The 16,507-nt window shown below is 36.4% G+C and overlaps 2 protein-coding genes across 2 annotated transcripts; one reads left to right on the top strand and one right to left on the bottom strand.

Moving 5' to 3' along the window:
- Positions 1 to 366: 366 nt before the first annotated feature.
- plaa (phospholipase A2-activating protein) lies at positions 367 to 12,860 on the bottom strand. The gene is made up of 14 exons (XM_059535645.1): positions 12,617 to 12,860; positions 11,794 to 11,987; positions 11,596 to 11,696; positions 10,390 to 10,510; positions 10,044 to 10,211; positions 9,803 to 9,938; positions 9,554 to 9,723; positions 4,847 to 4,998; positions 4,422 to 4,641; positions 4,274 to 4,339; positions 4,123 to 4,194; positions 3,938 to 4,042; positions 1,622 to 1,789; positions 367 to 1,129 (listed from the first exon to the last, which is right to left on the bottom strand). The coding sequence occupies exons 1-14, from the start codon at positions 12,763 to 12,765 to the stop codon at positions 558 to 560; spliced, it is 2,394 nt and encodes a 797-aa protein (XP_059391628.1). The 5' UTR covers positions 12,766 to 12,860; the 3' UTR covers positions 367 to 557.
- Positions 12,861 to 13,053: 193 nt separating this feature from the next.
- Positions 13,054 to 14,729, top strand: smim20 (small integral membrane protein 20). Its single transcript, XM_059535658.1, has 3 exons — positions 13,054 to 13,213; positions 14,084 to 14,140; positions 14,330 to 14,729. The coding sequence occupies exons 1-3, from the start codon at positions 13,105 to 13,107 to the stop codon at positions 14,368 to 14,370; spliced, it is 207 nt and encodes a 68-aa protein (XP_059391641.1). The 5' UTR covers positions 13,054 to 13,104; the 3' UTR covers positions 14,371 to 14,729.
- Positions 14,730 to 16,507: the final 1,778 nt, after the last annotated feature.

Raw genomic sequence — 16,507 nt, 5'->3', positions numbered from 1 at the left:
TACTACAGCGAGATTAAGTTAAGCCTTTTTTCTTTGCATAAACATTGAACTGAAAACTGGGGGCGTATTTAAATGAGGCATTTTTGGAAGGCATGGACAAGACTTAACTTTTATAAAGAATATCTCTTTGGGTTTGAGAACTTTACAGATCTTATATATGCACAAACAGCTTGTAACACTCCAAGGACAAAAGAAAACTTGGCTTTAAAATGCTAAAAACACAAAATCAAGATAGAAACTGAAAGCATGTCACCAAAACATGCAGCTTGGTCATAATTACAGCACAAACACTGGGAATATCTTATGGGGAGATTCGAGTCAAAAAGGTTGAGAACCACTCATCTACATCAATAACATGAGCCTTCATTTAGGAAAGATGTCAACTGATCACCAGTGTTTATTCACATCATGCGTTCATCCACATCCATTCGGCTTCAAAATGTGAAAATTTAAATATAAACTAATGATATATAGATTAAGGTTTAAGAGATCTGAAAGAGGGCTTTTTTTCATGAAGTTGCAGTAAAGGAAGGAGAAGCTGGTTCACCTTCATAACATCACTGCAGTTCATTAAGCACTAGTCGACAGCACTCGCCCACTTTAGCCGGATCAGAGACCCGGGCATATTTAGAAATCTGAGAGTTGACACCCAAAGATCGTGCAAGGTCTTTTGCGGTGCTGTCACCGGCCACTGTGGTCCCCAGGGCCACCAGCAGCCTGAAGATGGCCTCTTTGTCCTGTACGACCTCTAAGGCAGTGCTGGCCACTGATAAGCACTGCGCCTTTGCCTCTATCTCGGTGGGTTGACCGTACAACCTTCCAGCGTAGTTGAGTACCAGGGTAGCCAATGCTACGTGGATGTTCTTGTTGGAGACGACGCGGAGATCTCCGGCCCGGGACAGGACTGTGTCACGCTGACCCAAGAGTAGAGCGCGGCCATGGGACCCAGAGAAACAGTTGCAGAGAGTACGCAGCGCCAGCATCTGATTTGCGGGCCTGCCCTCAGGAGACATGAGACCCAGGAGATGGTTGCAAAGACTGGCACCTTCAGTCCCACCACAAAGCTGGGCGTTAACTTCTGGATGGCGCACAGCCAAACGCAGGATGTCCAACACTGGGAAGACAATGTCTGAGGAGGGAAATGATGACTGATTAATAGACCGGAAGTAGCAACAAGCTGTTCTGAGCTCTTTGTGGAACTATATGAAGTATCGAATTCAGTTGATTCATTTGCCGCTGTTTGCTGCACGTGTCACACTTTCAGATGCATTCGCTTCAGAGTTAATCACAAACTCTGGATCCAGTTGACAGAGAACGTTTAAATTGAGCTTTGTGAGCTCGCTGAACTTGAGCTAAACCAGGTTGGAACTGTTTGGTTATGTCGACTCTAAACTTATTCTGAAACTGTATTCAGCTAGCTTCATGCAACAGGCCACAGAGGTTTGTAGTAATACTGAAGATTTCGATTAGCTGGTTCAGGTGGTTTAATTAGATCAGCTAGACTCTACCATGGCCCTCCAGCAGCAGAACTGAACACCCCTGCCATCACTGATACTTTGTTTAAGTCTTAATATAGTGAATTGTTTATTTAACTGTAGGTTAAGTAGGCTCAATGCCTTACCTTCTGGCCAGTGGCTAGTTTTCCACAGAACGCTGATCTGCTCTGCCGTGGGCTGCTCCTGACTCTTCTGGTCTGCAACTAGATGCAACAACTTCTCCAGACAGTCCAGTGCTGCGTCACTCAGTTTACGGTCTGCAGGAGCAGCGTTGTTCAGCTCTCGAAGCTTACCTACAAATTACAATGAGGAAATGTTACATAGGGTTTAAGAGTTTTCCCAATGTATGATAGTATCGTTTTTATCAACAATAGACAAAGATATCACCTGTAGCTGATGCCACTAATGACAGCTAGATGATTACTTTTATTAATACTATTATTTTTATTAGGGTAATAATACTACCTAATTAAAGTTGGGGCATTGTTGCGCATTATAATTAATCACACCATTGAGTTAATGAACCCAACTGGCCAATCAGAGGCATTCAGATGAGTCATCGATGAGTTTTGTTGTATACTGTGCACGCTCACTGATTGAATTCATCTCTCTCGTGAATTCTCTCATCATAAACAAAGTGCAGATGTATATGCGATGCAAGTATAAGAGACATAAACATCAGATAGCTTCACAGATTATAACGGGAGTGTTTTTAAAGTGCATAAACTCATGCTAGATTGAAGTCAGTGATGACATTCTTTGGTAATGTAAATGTCCTTTGTTCCTTTAGTAGCTGCTGTTTGAATAACTGAGGTAATGTAAGCATTATAATAAGTATCTTGCAATGTTTCTATTAAATTATTTGGTTAAATACAAATTCAGTCCTATTAAAAACATTAGGCTGCTTTTGCCTTACTCTGGCATTGATTCACTTTCCGCAAATGAAACTAAGTAAATTTTGCTCGATAATATTGTGTTTTACGATCTCTCAGTCTGATGATAGAATGATATAACAATTGAGCATATCGCCCAACACTAGTAGGGATACAGGAAAGGTTACTGTCATAAAGAATATCTTCACTGACTGTGCAACCCAGCTCTCCAGAGGGGCCTGTAGCACCCAATCACAAGCTTGGCCTACAGGGCTCCAGAGATGAAGCCAGATACCCTGGCACTTTACTAAATGATGAATCTAGTTGTCAAGGCAACATTTCTAATTTACATTGAAGTACTTTTAATACCTTCAAATAAATCAATCAAAACTTAAAAACTACTTAGAAAAAGCACACAACAAAATAACTAACATTTAAACTAAAATATAAAAATAAAACCAATTCAAATCTATTCAAAATATTAATAAAACTATAGTACATTAAATAACGCTGTTTCCGAGAATACATTGTTATTACCATGGCATTACTATGGTATAGTCTCTGTACATTTTGAAATCGCGATGTACAATACAGGACATATTTAGCCATAGGTTGATGTATTCTCCTGTGTTGGCAAAGGTTTTTAATGTTGTACGTTACAAATCTAGTGAGATACACTGTTCTCCTAGATGAACGTTTTTTGAACGCAGTTCAAATTCACAGCATATACAGAGGAAGAGTTTAGGCCCTTTCATACATACAGTCTTTACTAGTAAATTACCGGTAAGTTACCTTTAATAGATCATGTGTGAACAGGACCTTTTCAAAAATTCCTGGTAAATATGTTCTGGCAATCATATTGTTTTTATGGAGACGACATGATTACTCTGAGCTCTTTACAAAGCACAGCAGCTTTATAATAATCTTTTCTATGTAAATATGCGGCTTTGGACGGTAATTTCAGGAAGGGTGGGACGTTCGCTTTCAGTGTTATCAGGCTAAAGTTAGCATTTCCCAAGATCTCCTACTGCACCTTTAATTATCAGTTCATTTTAAGATCAAAGCCCGCAATAGGGGAGCGCAGCATCAGCACTGGAAAGATACATTTGTCTTACTACTTTTAATAAAGATGATTGTGTACTGACCATCTGCGTCTTAATTTCAGATTCATTCGCAGCAGTTTGCATTTCGGCTTGCTGACTAGTCCGCTCCGATTACAGCCTTTCACGTGTTTATTATTTTAACATTTTGGGAGGAGTAAAATTTACATATGTGGTTTTAAGAACCAGATGCATTACCACTTGTCCAGTTTCTTCTGGAATGTGGCCCAGACAACCTCCTGAAGTGGTTTGAGCAATCAGATTTTTATATGTCTCGAATGCCCTTCGGAGGGCATTTACTATCCGATCAGACAAAATGCATGAAGTGACCAGGTGCAAACAACCCCTAAATATCCCATTCTGGAATTGATTTTTGATTCCCAACCCTACTGAAAGGCCTGTGGTCCACCTTATATCTGGAACAGAGACTTTGATTAAGTCAAGTTCTGATGTAAAAAGTGTCACTTACCAAGAATCTGAGTTGTATTCGCCTGTTCAAACATAACTCCATCTGTATTGGGGAAGAAGATGTTTGTAGTAGCTTTCTGAGCAGAAGAGGAATAGGCACTGCCACCTAGAGAGGATTGAGAGGTATATTACTGTACATGATCCATGTATGCGTGTGGGGCTCTGGATGTATTGCATGTATTTTACCAGTAAAAGGATCAGATCCGCTTGAAGACACTGTGCCTCTGGATTCTGATCCAGGTATATATCGTCCACCCCCTGCTCAAAAAAACATTAACGTCTCTCATAATTTTGATGTCATATTAGCAAATAACAAAAGGCATTCAAAAAGGCCCACCTGTGAAAGGATCAGCACCAAATCCTTGGTCGCCACCTACTGAACCCGGAATGTAGCGTCCCGCACCTGAGAAGACAGGAGGGATATGAAGCACACTTCAGTTCTGACTGACAGTTGTGTGTATGTGAATGTATATCGTTCCGGTTACCGGTGAAGGGGTCTGTGGCCGAGGAGGGCGCTGGGCCTAAAGTGTGGCCTTTAGTGTTCTCAATGATGAAATTAGCCACCTGATCCAAGAACATGGGACTCAGGTCATTCTTCTCCAGGAAGTTGTGAGCTGTCAGCCAGGGGTCTTCTGTCACATTGTAAGGCAGCTTCAAACCAGGACCTCCCTCATTCACATCGATAGAGAACACAAAGTCATACTCCTGTAGGAAGGGAAATCACAAGGGTTACATCATGATAGCAACTAAAGTCAACACTGGACATGTAAGAGCTCTCACACAACAGACTACCAGTGTTGACCATTAAAATATTACTACTCAATAAAAACTGCAGCTGAAGGCTAACAGTGACTATATCATACTTCCACACTATGCACAACATCTATTGGATCAATACCATGGGTCTCACCTTGCCTTCATACATCACTCGCTTTGAATTTTGCTGGGATGACCCGCCCACTACATCCCCGATCTTCACCCAGCGTCCATCACTCATGCTCCACTGATACGCTTCAACATTAGAACCCTCCTTAATGAGCCGCGTCTGGCCATCCCGATTCCCTACACATATACAATAATAATACTGTCAGCAAAATGGTTACATGCTATAATATAATAGCATTATATGTTAGAAGGTATATACAGCAATAATTCAAAAATAAACATTTATTATAATGAATTAAATATAATAGATATTTTTTATACATACATTTTTAATGCAGTTAGAAGGATATATTTGTATTCTAAATAGTAATCTATTATGAGCAAAAATATAGCATTCTCTGTTGTTATTATAAGCTATAGACTCTAACATAATAATTTATGTTATTAGAAAAAGCTGAAATACAATAAAATACATATATCAGATTTAAAACATAAATTAGAAATGAACTAAAATAAGTTGAAGTACTAAATTATCTAGAAACTGATCAGACAATAATAACCAAAAACTAATAAAAATGACAAAAGTGCATAACAGATTTGCTAAAACTTTAACTAAAATTCAAATAAAAGCCTAAGCTAAATCAAGATATTAATAAATACTATCATTTATGGAAGTCTGTTTCCGCCACTAATAAAAAATTTAAAAAGTAATTCATATAAATTCATAATTCAGATTTTTCTCAAAATTGCATGATATAAACTCGCATTTGCAAGATATAAAGTCAGAATTGCGAGATATAAATGTATTACATTTATAAACTCTAGATTCTGAGAAAAAAAGACAGAATTGCAAGATTCTTAAAACTTAGTGAATTAATGATTCTCAGAATCGAGTTTATATCATGCAAAGAAAAATGCAGAAATTGCTTGGACCAGTCGTACCCTGAAAAAGGAAAATAAAATTCAATCAACTTGGACCAGGAATGGAAAAGTTTTCATTCGTACGAATGGACCTCCGGAACAAGCCAAGGTGATTATGGTGAGAAAAATGAAGGACCTGGATCTGTACAAATGACAATAGTGAGTGCATCATTCCTTTTTTCTGCTTGATTATTGGATCTCTTATAAGGAACTCATGACTCTCTCATTTAAGACTGAAGCCTTTGCAAGTGTTGATTATATAGAACGTGATACATATGATTTTGAAAATAATGTGGATCCAGAGATTAATTTATTTAATCATATTAGGGACTCATGTCAGTATTACACTGAGGAACAACTTGATGAGGTACAAATTGAACAGGCATTTTCTTTTATTCATTTCAATTGTAGAAGTCTATCAAAACATTTTTCTGAAATCAAACATTTTTTGGAGACATTTAAAGGAAGATTTAAGTTAATTGCTTTATCTGAAACATGGATAAAGAAAGGCAAGGAGGTTGATCTGAAATTAAAGGGCTATGATTTATATGTCACCAACAGAGTCAATAGGACTGGAGGGGGAGTGGCCCTCTATATCTATAATGAATTGAAATGTAGACCAGTTAAATGCATGACAACAGCCATTAATGATTTAATGGAAAGTGTAGCTGTAGAAATAGAAATAGAACAAAATAGGAATATTGTTGTTGCATGTGTATATAGAAAACCAGGATCAAAAGTGGAAACCTTCATGGATAAATTAGAAGAAATGATTCATGGTCTAAATAATAAACGAAATCTCGTAATTTGTGGAGATTATAATATTGATCTTCTAAAGGTAGATTCACATATACAAAACTCAGATTTTTTAGAGATATTATATAAAAATGGGCTGTATCCATTAATAACGAAGCCTAGCAGAATAACCACAACTAGTGCAACTTTAATAGACAATATTTTTACAAATGTTTTGGAGAATCACATTACTAGTGGGTTGGTAATAAATGATATAAGTGACCATCTGCCTATATTTGCAATATTTGACTACAAATTGTCTAAAAAAACAATATACCAACAAATATACAAAAGAAAAAGGAGTGCTGATCATATTAATAAGTTTAGGAATGATTTATTCAAACAAGAGTGGAAAGAGGTGTACACAGATGATGTAAACAATGCTTATAATTCTTTTCTTAAATGTTATCTTACTCTGTATAATAAGCACTGTCCTGAGATCCTATGCAGATCCAAACAAAGGCAAAATAGTAAACCTTGGATAACAAACGGATTAAAAAATGCCTCTAAAAAGAAAAACAGACTTTATAAGGAGTTTATTAAATCAAGAACAGAGAATGCAGAAAAACGCTATAAGAAATATAAAAATAAGTTGACTAATATATTGAGACAAACAAAAAAGGACTATTATAATAGAATGTTGCATGAAAATAAAAATAACATAAAGGCTACATGGAATATTCTGAATAATGTAATTGGGAATAAGACTGGACGAACGGAATTACCTAAATATTTTGAAAAGGACAATAGGGTGATTGAAAATAAATATGAAATGGTTCATGAACTAAATCAATTCTTTGTAAATGTAGGACCTAGCTTAGCAAATGAAATACCAATACCTAGTGATCAGCTAGGGGGAGTTTGGAAAAGGGAAAATAGGATTATGCAGTCAATGTATTTAGGTGAGGTGACTGAAAATGAAATATTATCTGTGGTTTATAAGCTAAAAAACAAGACCTCAACGGATAGTGATGGTATTGACATGAAAATAATAAAAAACACAATTGATTGCATTATTAAACCATTATATTATATAATTAATTATTCTTTTACAGAAGGAGTTTTCCCAGATAGTATGAAAACAGCTAAGGTAATACCTTTTTTTAAAGCTGGAGATAAACATATTTTTAATAACTATAGACCAGTATCTCTCCTATCTCAATTTTCCAAAGTGTTGGAAAAACTCTTTGTTAATAAATTAGACAACTTTATTGAAAAACATGAATTATTAAATGAAAATCAGTACGGATTTAGGTCAAATAGGTCTACAAGCTTGGCTATCATGAAAATTATTGAAGATATTACAACCGCAATAGATAGAAATAAATACACAATAGGAGTGTTCATTGATTTAAAGAAGGCATTTGACACTATAGATCATCAAATTCTCATTTCTAAATTATATACTTATGGAATTAGAGGAGTTGCACTGGACTGGTTAACCAGCTATTTACAACAACGACAACAATATGTTGAGTTTGACGGTTATAGGTCAGAATGTATGAATATAGAATGTGGACTACCACAAGGCTCAATTTTAGGACCCAAACTTTTTATTTTATATATAAATGAGATTTGTGAGGTTTCAAACATGTTACACTATGTATTATTTGCAGACGATACAAATTTATACAGTTCAGGAAATGACTTGAAAACCTTAGCTAATAATATTGAAGATGAAATGATTAAACTAAAATTGTGGTTTGATGTAAATAAATTATCTTTAAATTTGAATAAGACAAAGTTTATGATATTCAGCAATAAAAGAAAGGAGGAAGTCAGCTTATCTATAAACAATGTAAACATTGAGAAGGTGTCTGAAATCAGATTTCTAGGAGTCACCTTAGATGAGAAATTGACGTGGAAAAGTCATATATTGCATATAAAAAATAAAATGGGAAAAAGCTTATTTATCTTGAATAAGGTTAAATACAGTTTACCATATAATACAATGAAAATGTTATATTGTTCAATGATTTTGCCTTATTTAAACTATTGTGTAGAAATATGGGGAAATGCATATCATAGCAACATTATGCCTTTATTTATTTTACAGAAAAGAGCCATTCGCATTATTTTTAAAGCAGGATATAGAGACCATACAAATCAATTCTTTATTAGGTCAGGATTATTAAAAATTAAAGACATTATAGAATTACAAACTCTATTAGTGATGTTTAAAGCTAGAAGCAAAGCTCTTCCAAATGACTTACAAAAGTTATTTGTTTTTACTTCTGAAGATGAAAATCACAGACGGCCGTATGACTTTAAACATCAAATAGCAAGAACAAATTTGAAACAAATGTGTTTGTCTGTTGCTGGAGTAAAAGCATGGAATTCTTTAAGGAAAGATTTAAAAAGCTGCAAAAATATTTTGGAATTTAAAAGGAGTTATAAAAAGAAACAACTTGAATTATATCAAACTGAATTTTGATTTTGTTTGTATGTGATCATTGTAAAACGTTTAAATAAATATCAAATATGTTGGAGTGTGGGTGATGGTGGAGGGAATAATGCTAATGTTATCTACTATTTATGTTAATACATTTTGGGTGATGCTAATGTCATCTATTATTTATGTTAATAAATTTTGGGTGGTGGTGGAGGGAACAATGCTAATGCCATCTATTTATGTTTATAAAGGGGGCAGATAAATATAAGAATATTATTCTTCCATCTGCTCCTTTCTGATCATGGAAATGTAAAGGAAAAATTCATATGAATTGTGTGTTCCTTGGACAAATAATGCATTTTCATGAAAGGAATAAAAGAGAAATGAATGAATGAAAATGAATGAATGAATGCAGCTGTGAGAGAAAAAAGTCAGAATTGACTTTAAAACTAACAAGTTTTATTTATTTATTTTTAATTGATAAAAAGTTGCAATTACCTTCTGTTTTTTTTTTTTATTCAGTGGTGGAAACGTGCTTCCATAATAATATATATATATTCTTATATATATATAATAATTCTTAAAAATGCTACATGTGTTCAAAATATAGCTCAATCCATTCACCTGCTTCATTCAGGTGCTCTCGGCCAGGTAAGTCCTCTATATTGATGTCACCCAAGTCTCCAGTCTTGGGATCGATGATGGCTTTGGAGAGCTCATCCTCAAAAGCCTGCAGGTCCTTAGCACTTGCTACACGCCCCTGGCTCTCGGTGAACACGCGGATAACGCCATCGCTTCAGAGAAACGTGAAATGGTCATGCAGCATAATAAACTGCTAATAGTTTAGATACATGAAACAAACAGTAAGTATACCTGGCTCCCACAGCAATGTCTCCATCAGGCAGGATGCAGCAGCACCACACCGACTGGGCAGGAAGACGGATAGTCTGGGAACATTCCCCCTTCCTCCAGATCCTCAGTGTCCGGTCCTCTCCCGTGCTAATGAAGTCTAAAACAGGAAAAAAGAAGACAATACAGGAAATAATTAAGATAATTTTATGCACAAATATGTAGCACCATATATCAAACCTACAGCAAAACTGAAAGTAAGCACCTTGTCCGTTAGGAAATACCGCAAGGCTGTAGATGTAGTTAGTGTGACCATAGTAAACCTGCACACATTCACCCGTCACCATCCACCGTCTGATGCTGGTATCATTACTGCAGGAGAAAAACTCCACGTCGCTTATCACAGCAAGCCCTCGCACACAATCCTCATGACCTGCAGGATAGACACATGACAAAGATCTCACACAGCTGGAGTCAAAACCTGCATTTCAAGTTTTACTAATGCTGGAGATCTGATCAAACTAAACAAGCTCCACACTGTCTATATTCAGCATCACATGAACATTGTTTCACTGTTGAAAGCATGAGAAGTATCAAATGCACCAATGTACCAGTGTAGGTGTTCTCACAGCGACCGGCCTTCCATAACTTGATGGTCTTGTCAGCTGATCCAGACAGCATTAAGCCCTGCTCTGGTAAAATGACTACGGCCCATACAGCAGCGGTGTGTCCCTGAGGAGCACCAATTACACAAGAAACCAGTCAGCAGCAAACACTCACACTCTACTGAAATCAATTCCAGGCAATGTGAGTATATCTGATCGACTTTTAAAGGTACAGTGCGGGGAGAAGAAAAACGACAACAACAACATCATTTAAGAAAAGCTGTGGTGTAGGGCTGCATGATTTGCAGAAAAAAACTTTTTGCAGTATACATATCTAATGCACTTTATAATGCAATGTATTATCTCAATAATAATTATAATCATAGTTATAATACATTATAATAATTGTCCATTTATTGTTAAACCTTCATAATGTATAATGCATTTAAAAGAACAAACAATCTATGTTAATCTGCAAATATTACAATGCATTTTATGTTAGTTTACAATTAGTTCTGAAAAGATTTAACGCATTAGGACATACTTTATGAATACCTTTATAATGCATCATACATAAAGTCTTTAACAGTGTCAACAAAAATATCAAAATGTGATTTCATGATAAAAAATATGATTGGAATTTAAATTATCGTTGCATTGTCAAAGTTTGCTGAGCATATTTGTGATGCTGCACATTTTGGTCAAAAAGTTGTTAAAATCTAAATATCACTATAAAACTATAATAAAAAATGAAAATAATTAAATACTGGAATATTTCATTATAAAATAAAAAATTAGAAGTTTTTAAGAAAAATAATAAAATTATGTTTTTTACAGTACAACTATATTTCTCTGTTTTCATCAACCATTTCCTTTGGCAAAAACACCAACTGCCAAGTTTTTAAAGTTTTTTTTTTTTTTTTTTACTTTACTGGTTTGTAAGCTGGGTAAAAGTTTTGGTGCATTTGGTGTTTCCAAATGCATATTTAAAAGCAAGCCAAACTTACAGCACATGCAGAGATAAGTTAATGCGGAGCAGCATATTATGAGCTGCTCTGAGACCCTGAAAACACTGGATCATGAGCTGCTTGTTTGTAAAACAACACAGTAACACGCTTCACTCTGAAACACACAGCTCATATATATTTTTTAAATCACAATAAGCCAAATCGCAATACCACTATGGTGATACCAAAAACCATGCCACTTTACCTGTAAAGTCATCATGCACTTCTCTCCAAGCCAGACTTTGGCTGTCGTGTCCCATGAGCCACTTAGTATTGTGCCAAACTTGCCAGCTGAGAGTGTGCAGACTGTAAACAAAAAAACATCAGGTATGGCTCGAGAAATCACTCGAGTGGCATTTCAAGACAACCTGCACGTAGTAACATCACTGTAATATATCATGACCTGTGTTTTTGTGACCCTTGAGGGTGAACAGAGGGTCTGGTCGGTCTAGTGAAAACACACAGATGTTGTTGTCGTGTCCTCCAGTGGCGATGAGTCCTCGGGGGTATGTTTCATTAGGAGCGATGATACACACACAAGACACAAAGTTTGAGTGACCGTTCATACAGTGCATCTCTGTAAAAACCCGGTTTTCACTGCAGAAGAAAAAAACAGAAGAGATAAACAGATATTGGTAATGTGCTTTTTATTATCTATTCTATTTACATTACAAATCTTATTTACAAGATTTATTTTGTACTTGGCAGTGCTGTAGACTAATAAAAAAAATAATACAGCTTCTCTAAACTGAATCTCAGTGAATACAGAGAACGCTTAGTGGAGTTTAAAGAGACAGTTGACCCAAAAAATGATTTTCTTTCTTCTGTGAAACACGAAAGCAGACGTTAGGCAGAAAGACTCAGTCTCTATTCACTGTATGGAAAAGATTCAAGTGAACAGGTTCCTGATCATCTGCTGTGTTCCACAGAGAGTGAAATAAGTTATAAGGGCTTGGAACAACAAGAGAGTGAACAAATTATTTCATTTTCATTTCGGGTGAACTACTCCTTTAACGTTTCATAGTCATCATTTCAGGAAACCAAACCCGGTCGGTTTTCTTTCAGCTATGGTGCTATGAGTTGCCAAATTTCGCTCGATTTGACAACCCCTCTCAAAACATTAACTAACTAACTCTGAAAACGTATTGCCACTCAGCTTAGTAACCAATGAAACGGAAAGTAGCCCGGTCTCAGAGACAGACAGCAGGAGGAAGCTGGCGCTGTACCTTGGGTTTGGTACCCAGACCCGCGCGGTTCGGTCCCGGGACACGGACACAAAGGCTCCGTGGGGAAACGCGGCGGCGGCGAGCCCCCGGACATCCATCTCGTGCGCGGCGAGAGAGCAGCGCAGTCTGTACGAGTTACTGCCGGACATTATGACCGATGAGAGACAGAGATCCCTGCTCGTGCTCACACTGACACAGCAACACTGCACACAACACACACGGCATGATGGGAGACCTCGCGACAACATAAAAGACCCGCGGGAAAATAATATTCTGCGATACTGCTAGCTCACAATATACACGTTTACCAGTATAATATCACATTTATGTATATTACACTTCAAATTACAATACTTTTAAATATAAGCAATATTCAATGTAGAACAGTTGTTAGATAATAACAGACTTTAAACTTATTTTTAATATTCCCCCCGGAAGAGCATTGAAGAGTTGATTCCTGTGAATCAATCTTTTAAATAATCATAATCATGTCTGCTAACAGGAGGATAACGCTCATATTTGGAGGCTTCGTCGCAGCAGTCGCGGTGGCCTTTTATCCGATCTTCTTCCATCCTCTCACTCACACTGAAGACTACAGTAAGTGTTTATTACAACACGACACAATCATCATGACATCACGCATCTTGTGTGTGTTGTTAGTAAACTTCTTCAGGCTCAATTTATATTGTATTTTATTTTGTCCTAATAATTTTATAATCAGTTTATCAGTTTCGATAGTAAGTGAAAACATTAATGCGAGTTATTACACGTTATTGCATTATTGTAAATAATTTATACTTCACCTTATTCTAATAATGCTGTTAATCTACGCTGAATTAAATAAAAGGAACTTTATAATTTTTTTTAGCAATGTAACAACAACAACAATAAAAAAGAAGGAGAAGAAGAAAAAGCACTCTAAAGTAACTATCAAGTATAATTATATTGCGTTTTGTAATCCATCATTTGTTTAATGAGTTAGGGGAAGAATAAACTGCACTAAAAAAATCATTTCATAAATTAACGAGGAACACCACCATTTAGTTATTGTTAACTAAAACTAAAAACATACAAATTAATAATAAAATAAAATATATATCATGTATGTTATTTCATCTAGCTGCCAAGGCAACGTTTATTTGAAGTACTAAAATTACTAAAAATTAAATAAACAAAAAAATAAAATTAAAACGTAAATATAGACATTGATAATAATAATAAAGACAAGGCAACAAAATTACTAAAACTTTAATAATAATAATAAAAAAAAAAGATTTATCAGTGATAATAAAATAACATGGAACACCACTGTTATTATTAAGTAAAAATGTTTTTTTTTTACCATTAAAATAGTAATAATACTACTAATAAAGTGGAGGGAACTTGTTTTGTGAGATTTACCCTAAAAAGTGTCAGCATTTGCCCCAGTCTTAATGCTTGTCTACATTTGTGACATTGTAATTGCAGAACAGATGCAGAAGGTAAATCGAGCCGGAATCAATCAAGCAGATGTGCAGCCTGCTGGTAAGTCATTGTGTCATCTACTTTAAACTACATGTGAAATCTCATATCACACACAAGATTTATAGGATCATTAAATAGTAGGATTATGTATTCTCTGTTACAGTTTATTTGCATTAGGCCCATGTGAATGCTTTTAACAGACATTAGTTTCTGTATTTAATCGACATTTATGTGTCTTATTTGAATTAGGTGTGAAGATCTGGTCTGATCCCTTCAAGCCAAAATCATGATTCCAGTGTGCGGGTGAAAATTGAGTGAATAAACAGGAGGACTGATGTGCCATGCTCTGAGGATCGAGTTCTTGAGGCAAACACATTAACTCTTTGCAACCATGCATCAAATGAGACTTTTAGGATGTATGAGTCTAATGTGTGTGTAGATTTTGTGTGGGAATGTGATTGAAACTAGAAAAAACGAATTACTAAAATGAGTTCAAATAAAATACAAATGTTAACTTTGTTACTTCGTTAGTCAGCACTTCAAAATATTATGTTCATGAATCACTTTTTAATATTTATGCTGGTGTATTAATGGAGTAACATATTCTGCTATTTGTATTCTGATTCTGAATAAAAATATACATCTTGAACGGTTTGTTTTACAAATATATGACCACTAGATGGCGGTCACTTCCTTTTGTAATTCCTTGATCATGTGAGAAGAATGCTGTAAGAAATCCAGCCTTCAGTTATTCATTCGCGAATACTATAGCAGGATCTTAACTTTGCATAGTTCACCATGCTTTATATTTATAATCACATTGCTTGCATATGTGAGAAACCTATAATGAAAACCTCTAATCTGACACTGCAGCTTTGTTTCATTGTTATTTTCACACTGGGGACCTTCATGTTAATACATTTCCACTCAACTGTGCTTTAGTAATATCTTTGTAGCTCTTGTTCCTGATTACATTTCTTGTGTTATAAGAATTGAAGAGTCCTTTAGCCCTCAAAAGTTGCAAAATCTGTAACCTGAGAGCACACACCTCGGCCAGGACCCTGTGCCAACCAAGACCTGTTATCATGGCAACGACACAGGGCCAGCACCTGTGCACCGGAGAGGCCTATGCCCTGCCCCTTTATACACAACCGCTTTGTGTGTGAGGGTCCAAAAAACAATGTTGCACAAAAATCCTAATAAACAGCCAACATATTTATAATAGAATTGCTTAGAAGAACTGTTCCCAAAATGAAAGGTTGTTCTCTAAACTGGAAGGTTGTTTGGGGAACCCAAAATGGTTCTTCTATGGCCTTGCTACAAAACCACTTTTTGGAAGTGTATTGTATAAGCTAATTGAATATTAAGTACACCAACTTTGCTTTCTGGTGGTTTTCTATTAACCATGTGTGAGTAAATAGCCTATCTGTGAACAGTGAGTTATTTGATTCAATGGCATTGTGCCTGTTAAAATGAACGCATGTGAGAAAGGAACAGAGAGGGGGTTTACTAGAGGATGCAGAGTCCTCTGTCCCGCGAGACCTGCCGCATATCCAAGAACTGACATAATATCTCTTCTCACTACCACAAAGAGCACATTGCTAACCCTCAGCGGAGAGCCTGCCAGCGCAGCAGCTGCCAAACGCAATAACACTTCACCCCCCCCCCCCCGTCAACTCAACTAACTCCATTGTTTATGGGATGTTGTTATTGTTGGTCACCATTCAAAAAGAAAAACAAAAGAAAAACTTAAGGGCCCCGGCCATGAGGACGACCTGAAGCGGAGAGAGGAGAACAGGGACTGAGAAAAGTGCAAAATTCCTCTCATTCCTCCTACAGTGTTTTCCAGATTCCTGAAACGAAGACAAGGCCTTGGATGCGAGCGGAGGCCGCCACAATGGGGAAGTGTCAAAAAACCATGCTGGAGCAACCCGAGCAGCATTCCTAAAGTTACCCGACAGGCCTCTAAACACAAAGCGTTAAGATCGAAGGAATCCTTCACCTCGGGCTGCGTGTGGAAAACCATTTCTGAGCGCGCTCGTGGGCTTTCATCCTCTTAAGAGTCTGGCTTTTTATCTGGTTTAGTTGTGAAAGGGTTAAACACACACAGCAGGGAGTCAGATGGCTGTTTCATAAGTCACTGTCTCTGTTAAGGCTCTATTGTACAGCTGTCCACAGATTGTACTGCTGATATGAACTCAAGAGACAAACTTGAAGCCTCGTTTGCACTTTTCTAGTTGTCAGAGTTTTTAACTGCAATGGGACGTGAACCAATGCTGTAGCCAACGTTATTGGGAAATGGCAGAAATGATTTCCATTAAGAAAAATAAGCGCACAGACTCCAGACAAAACCAAAATAGGACATGGATAGAGTAGATATGTGGGGTTGGTGTTTGTATTTAAAAGTATTCCCTTAAGAAAAATAAG

The sequence above is a fragment of the Carassius carassius genome, chromosome 3, assembly GCF_963082965.1.
Source record: "Carassius carassius chromosome 3, fCarCar2.1, whole genome shotgun sequence".
Classification (NCBI taxonomy): Eukaryota; Metazoa; Chordata; class Actinopteri; order Cypriniformes; family Cyprinidae; genus Carassius; species Carassius carassius.
The sequence above is the reverse complement of the archived record's forward strand: the minus strand, read 5'-3'. Positions and strand labels throughout refer to the sequence as shown.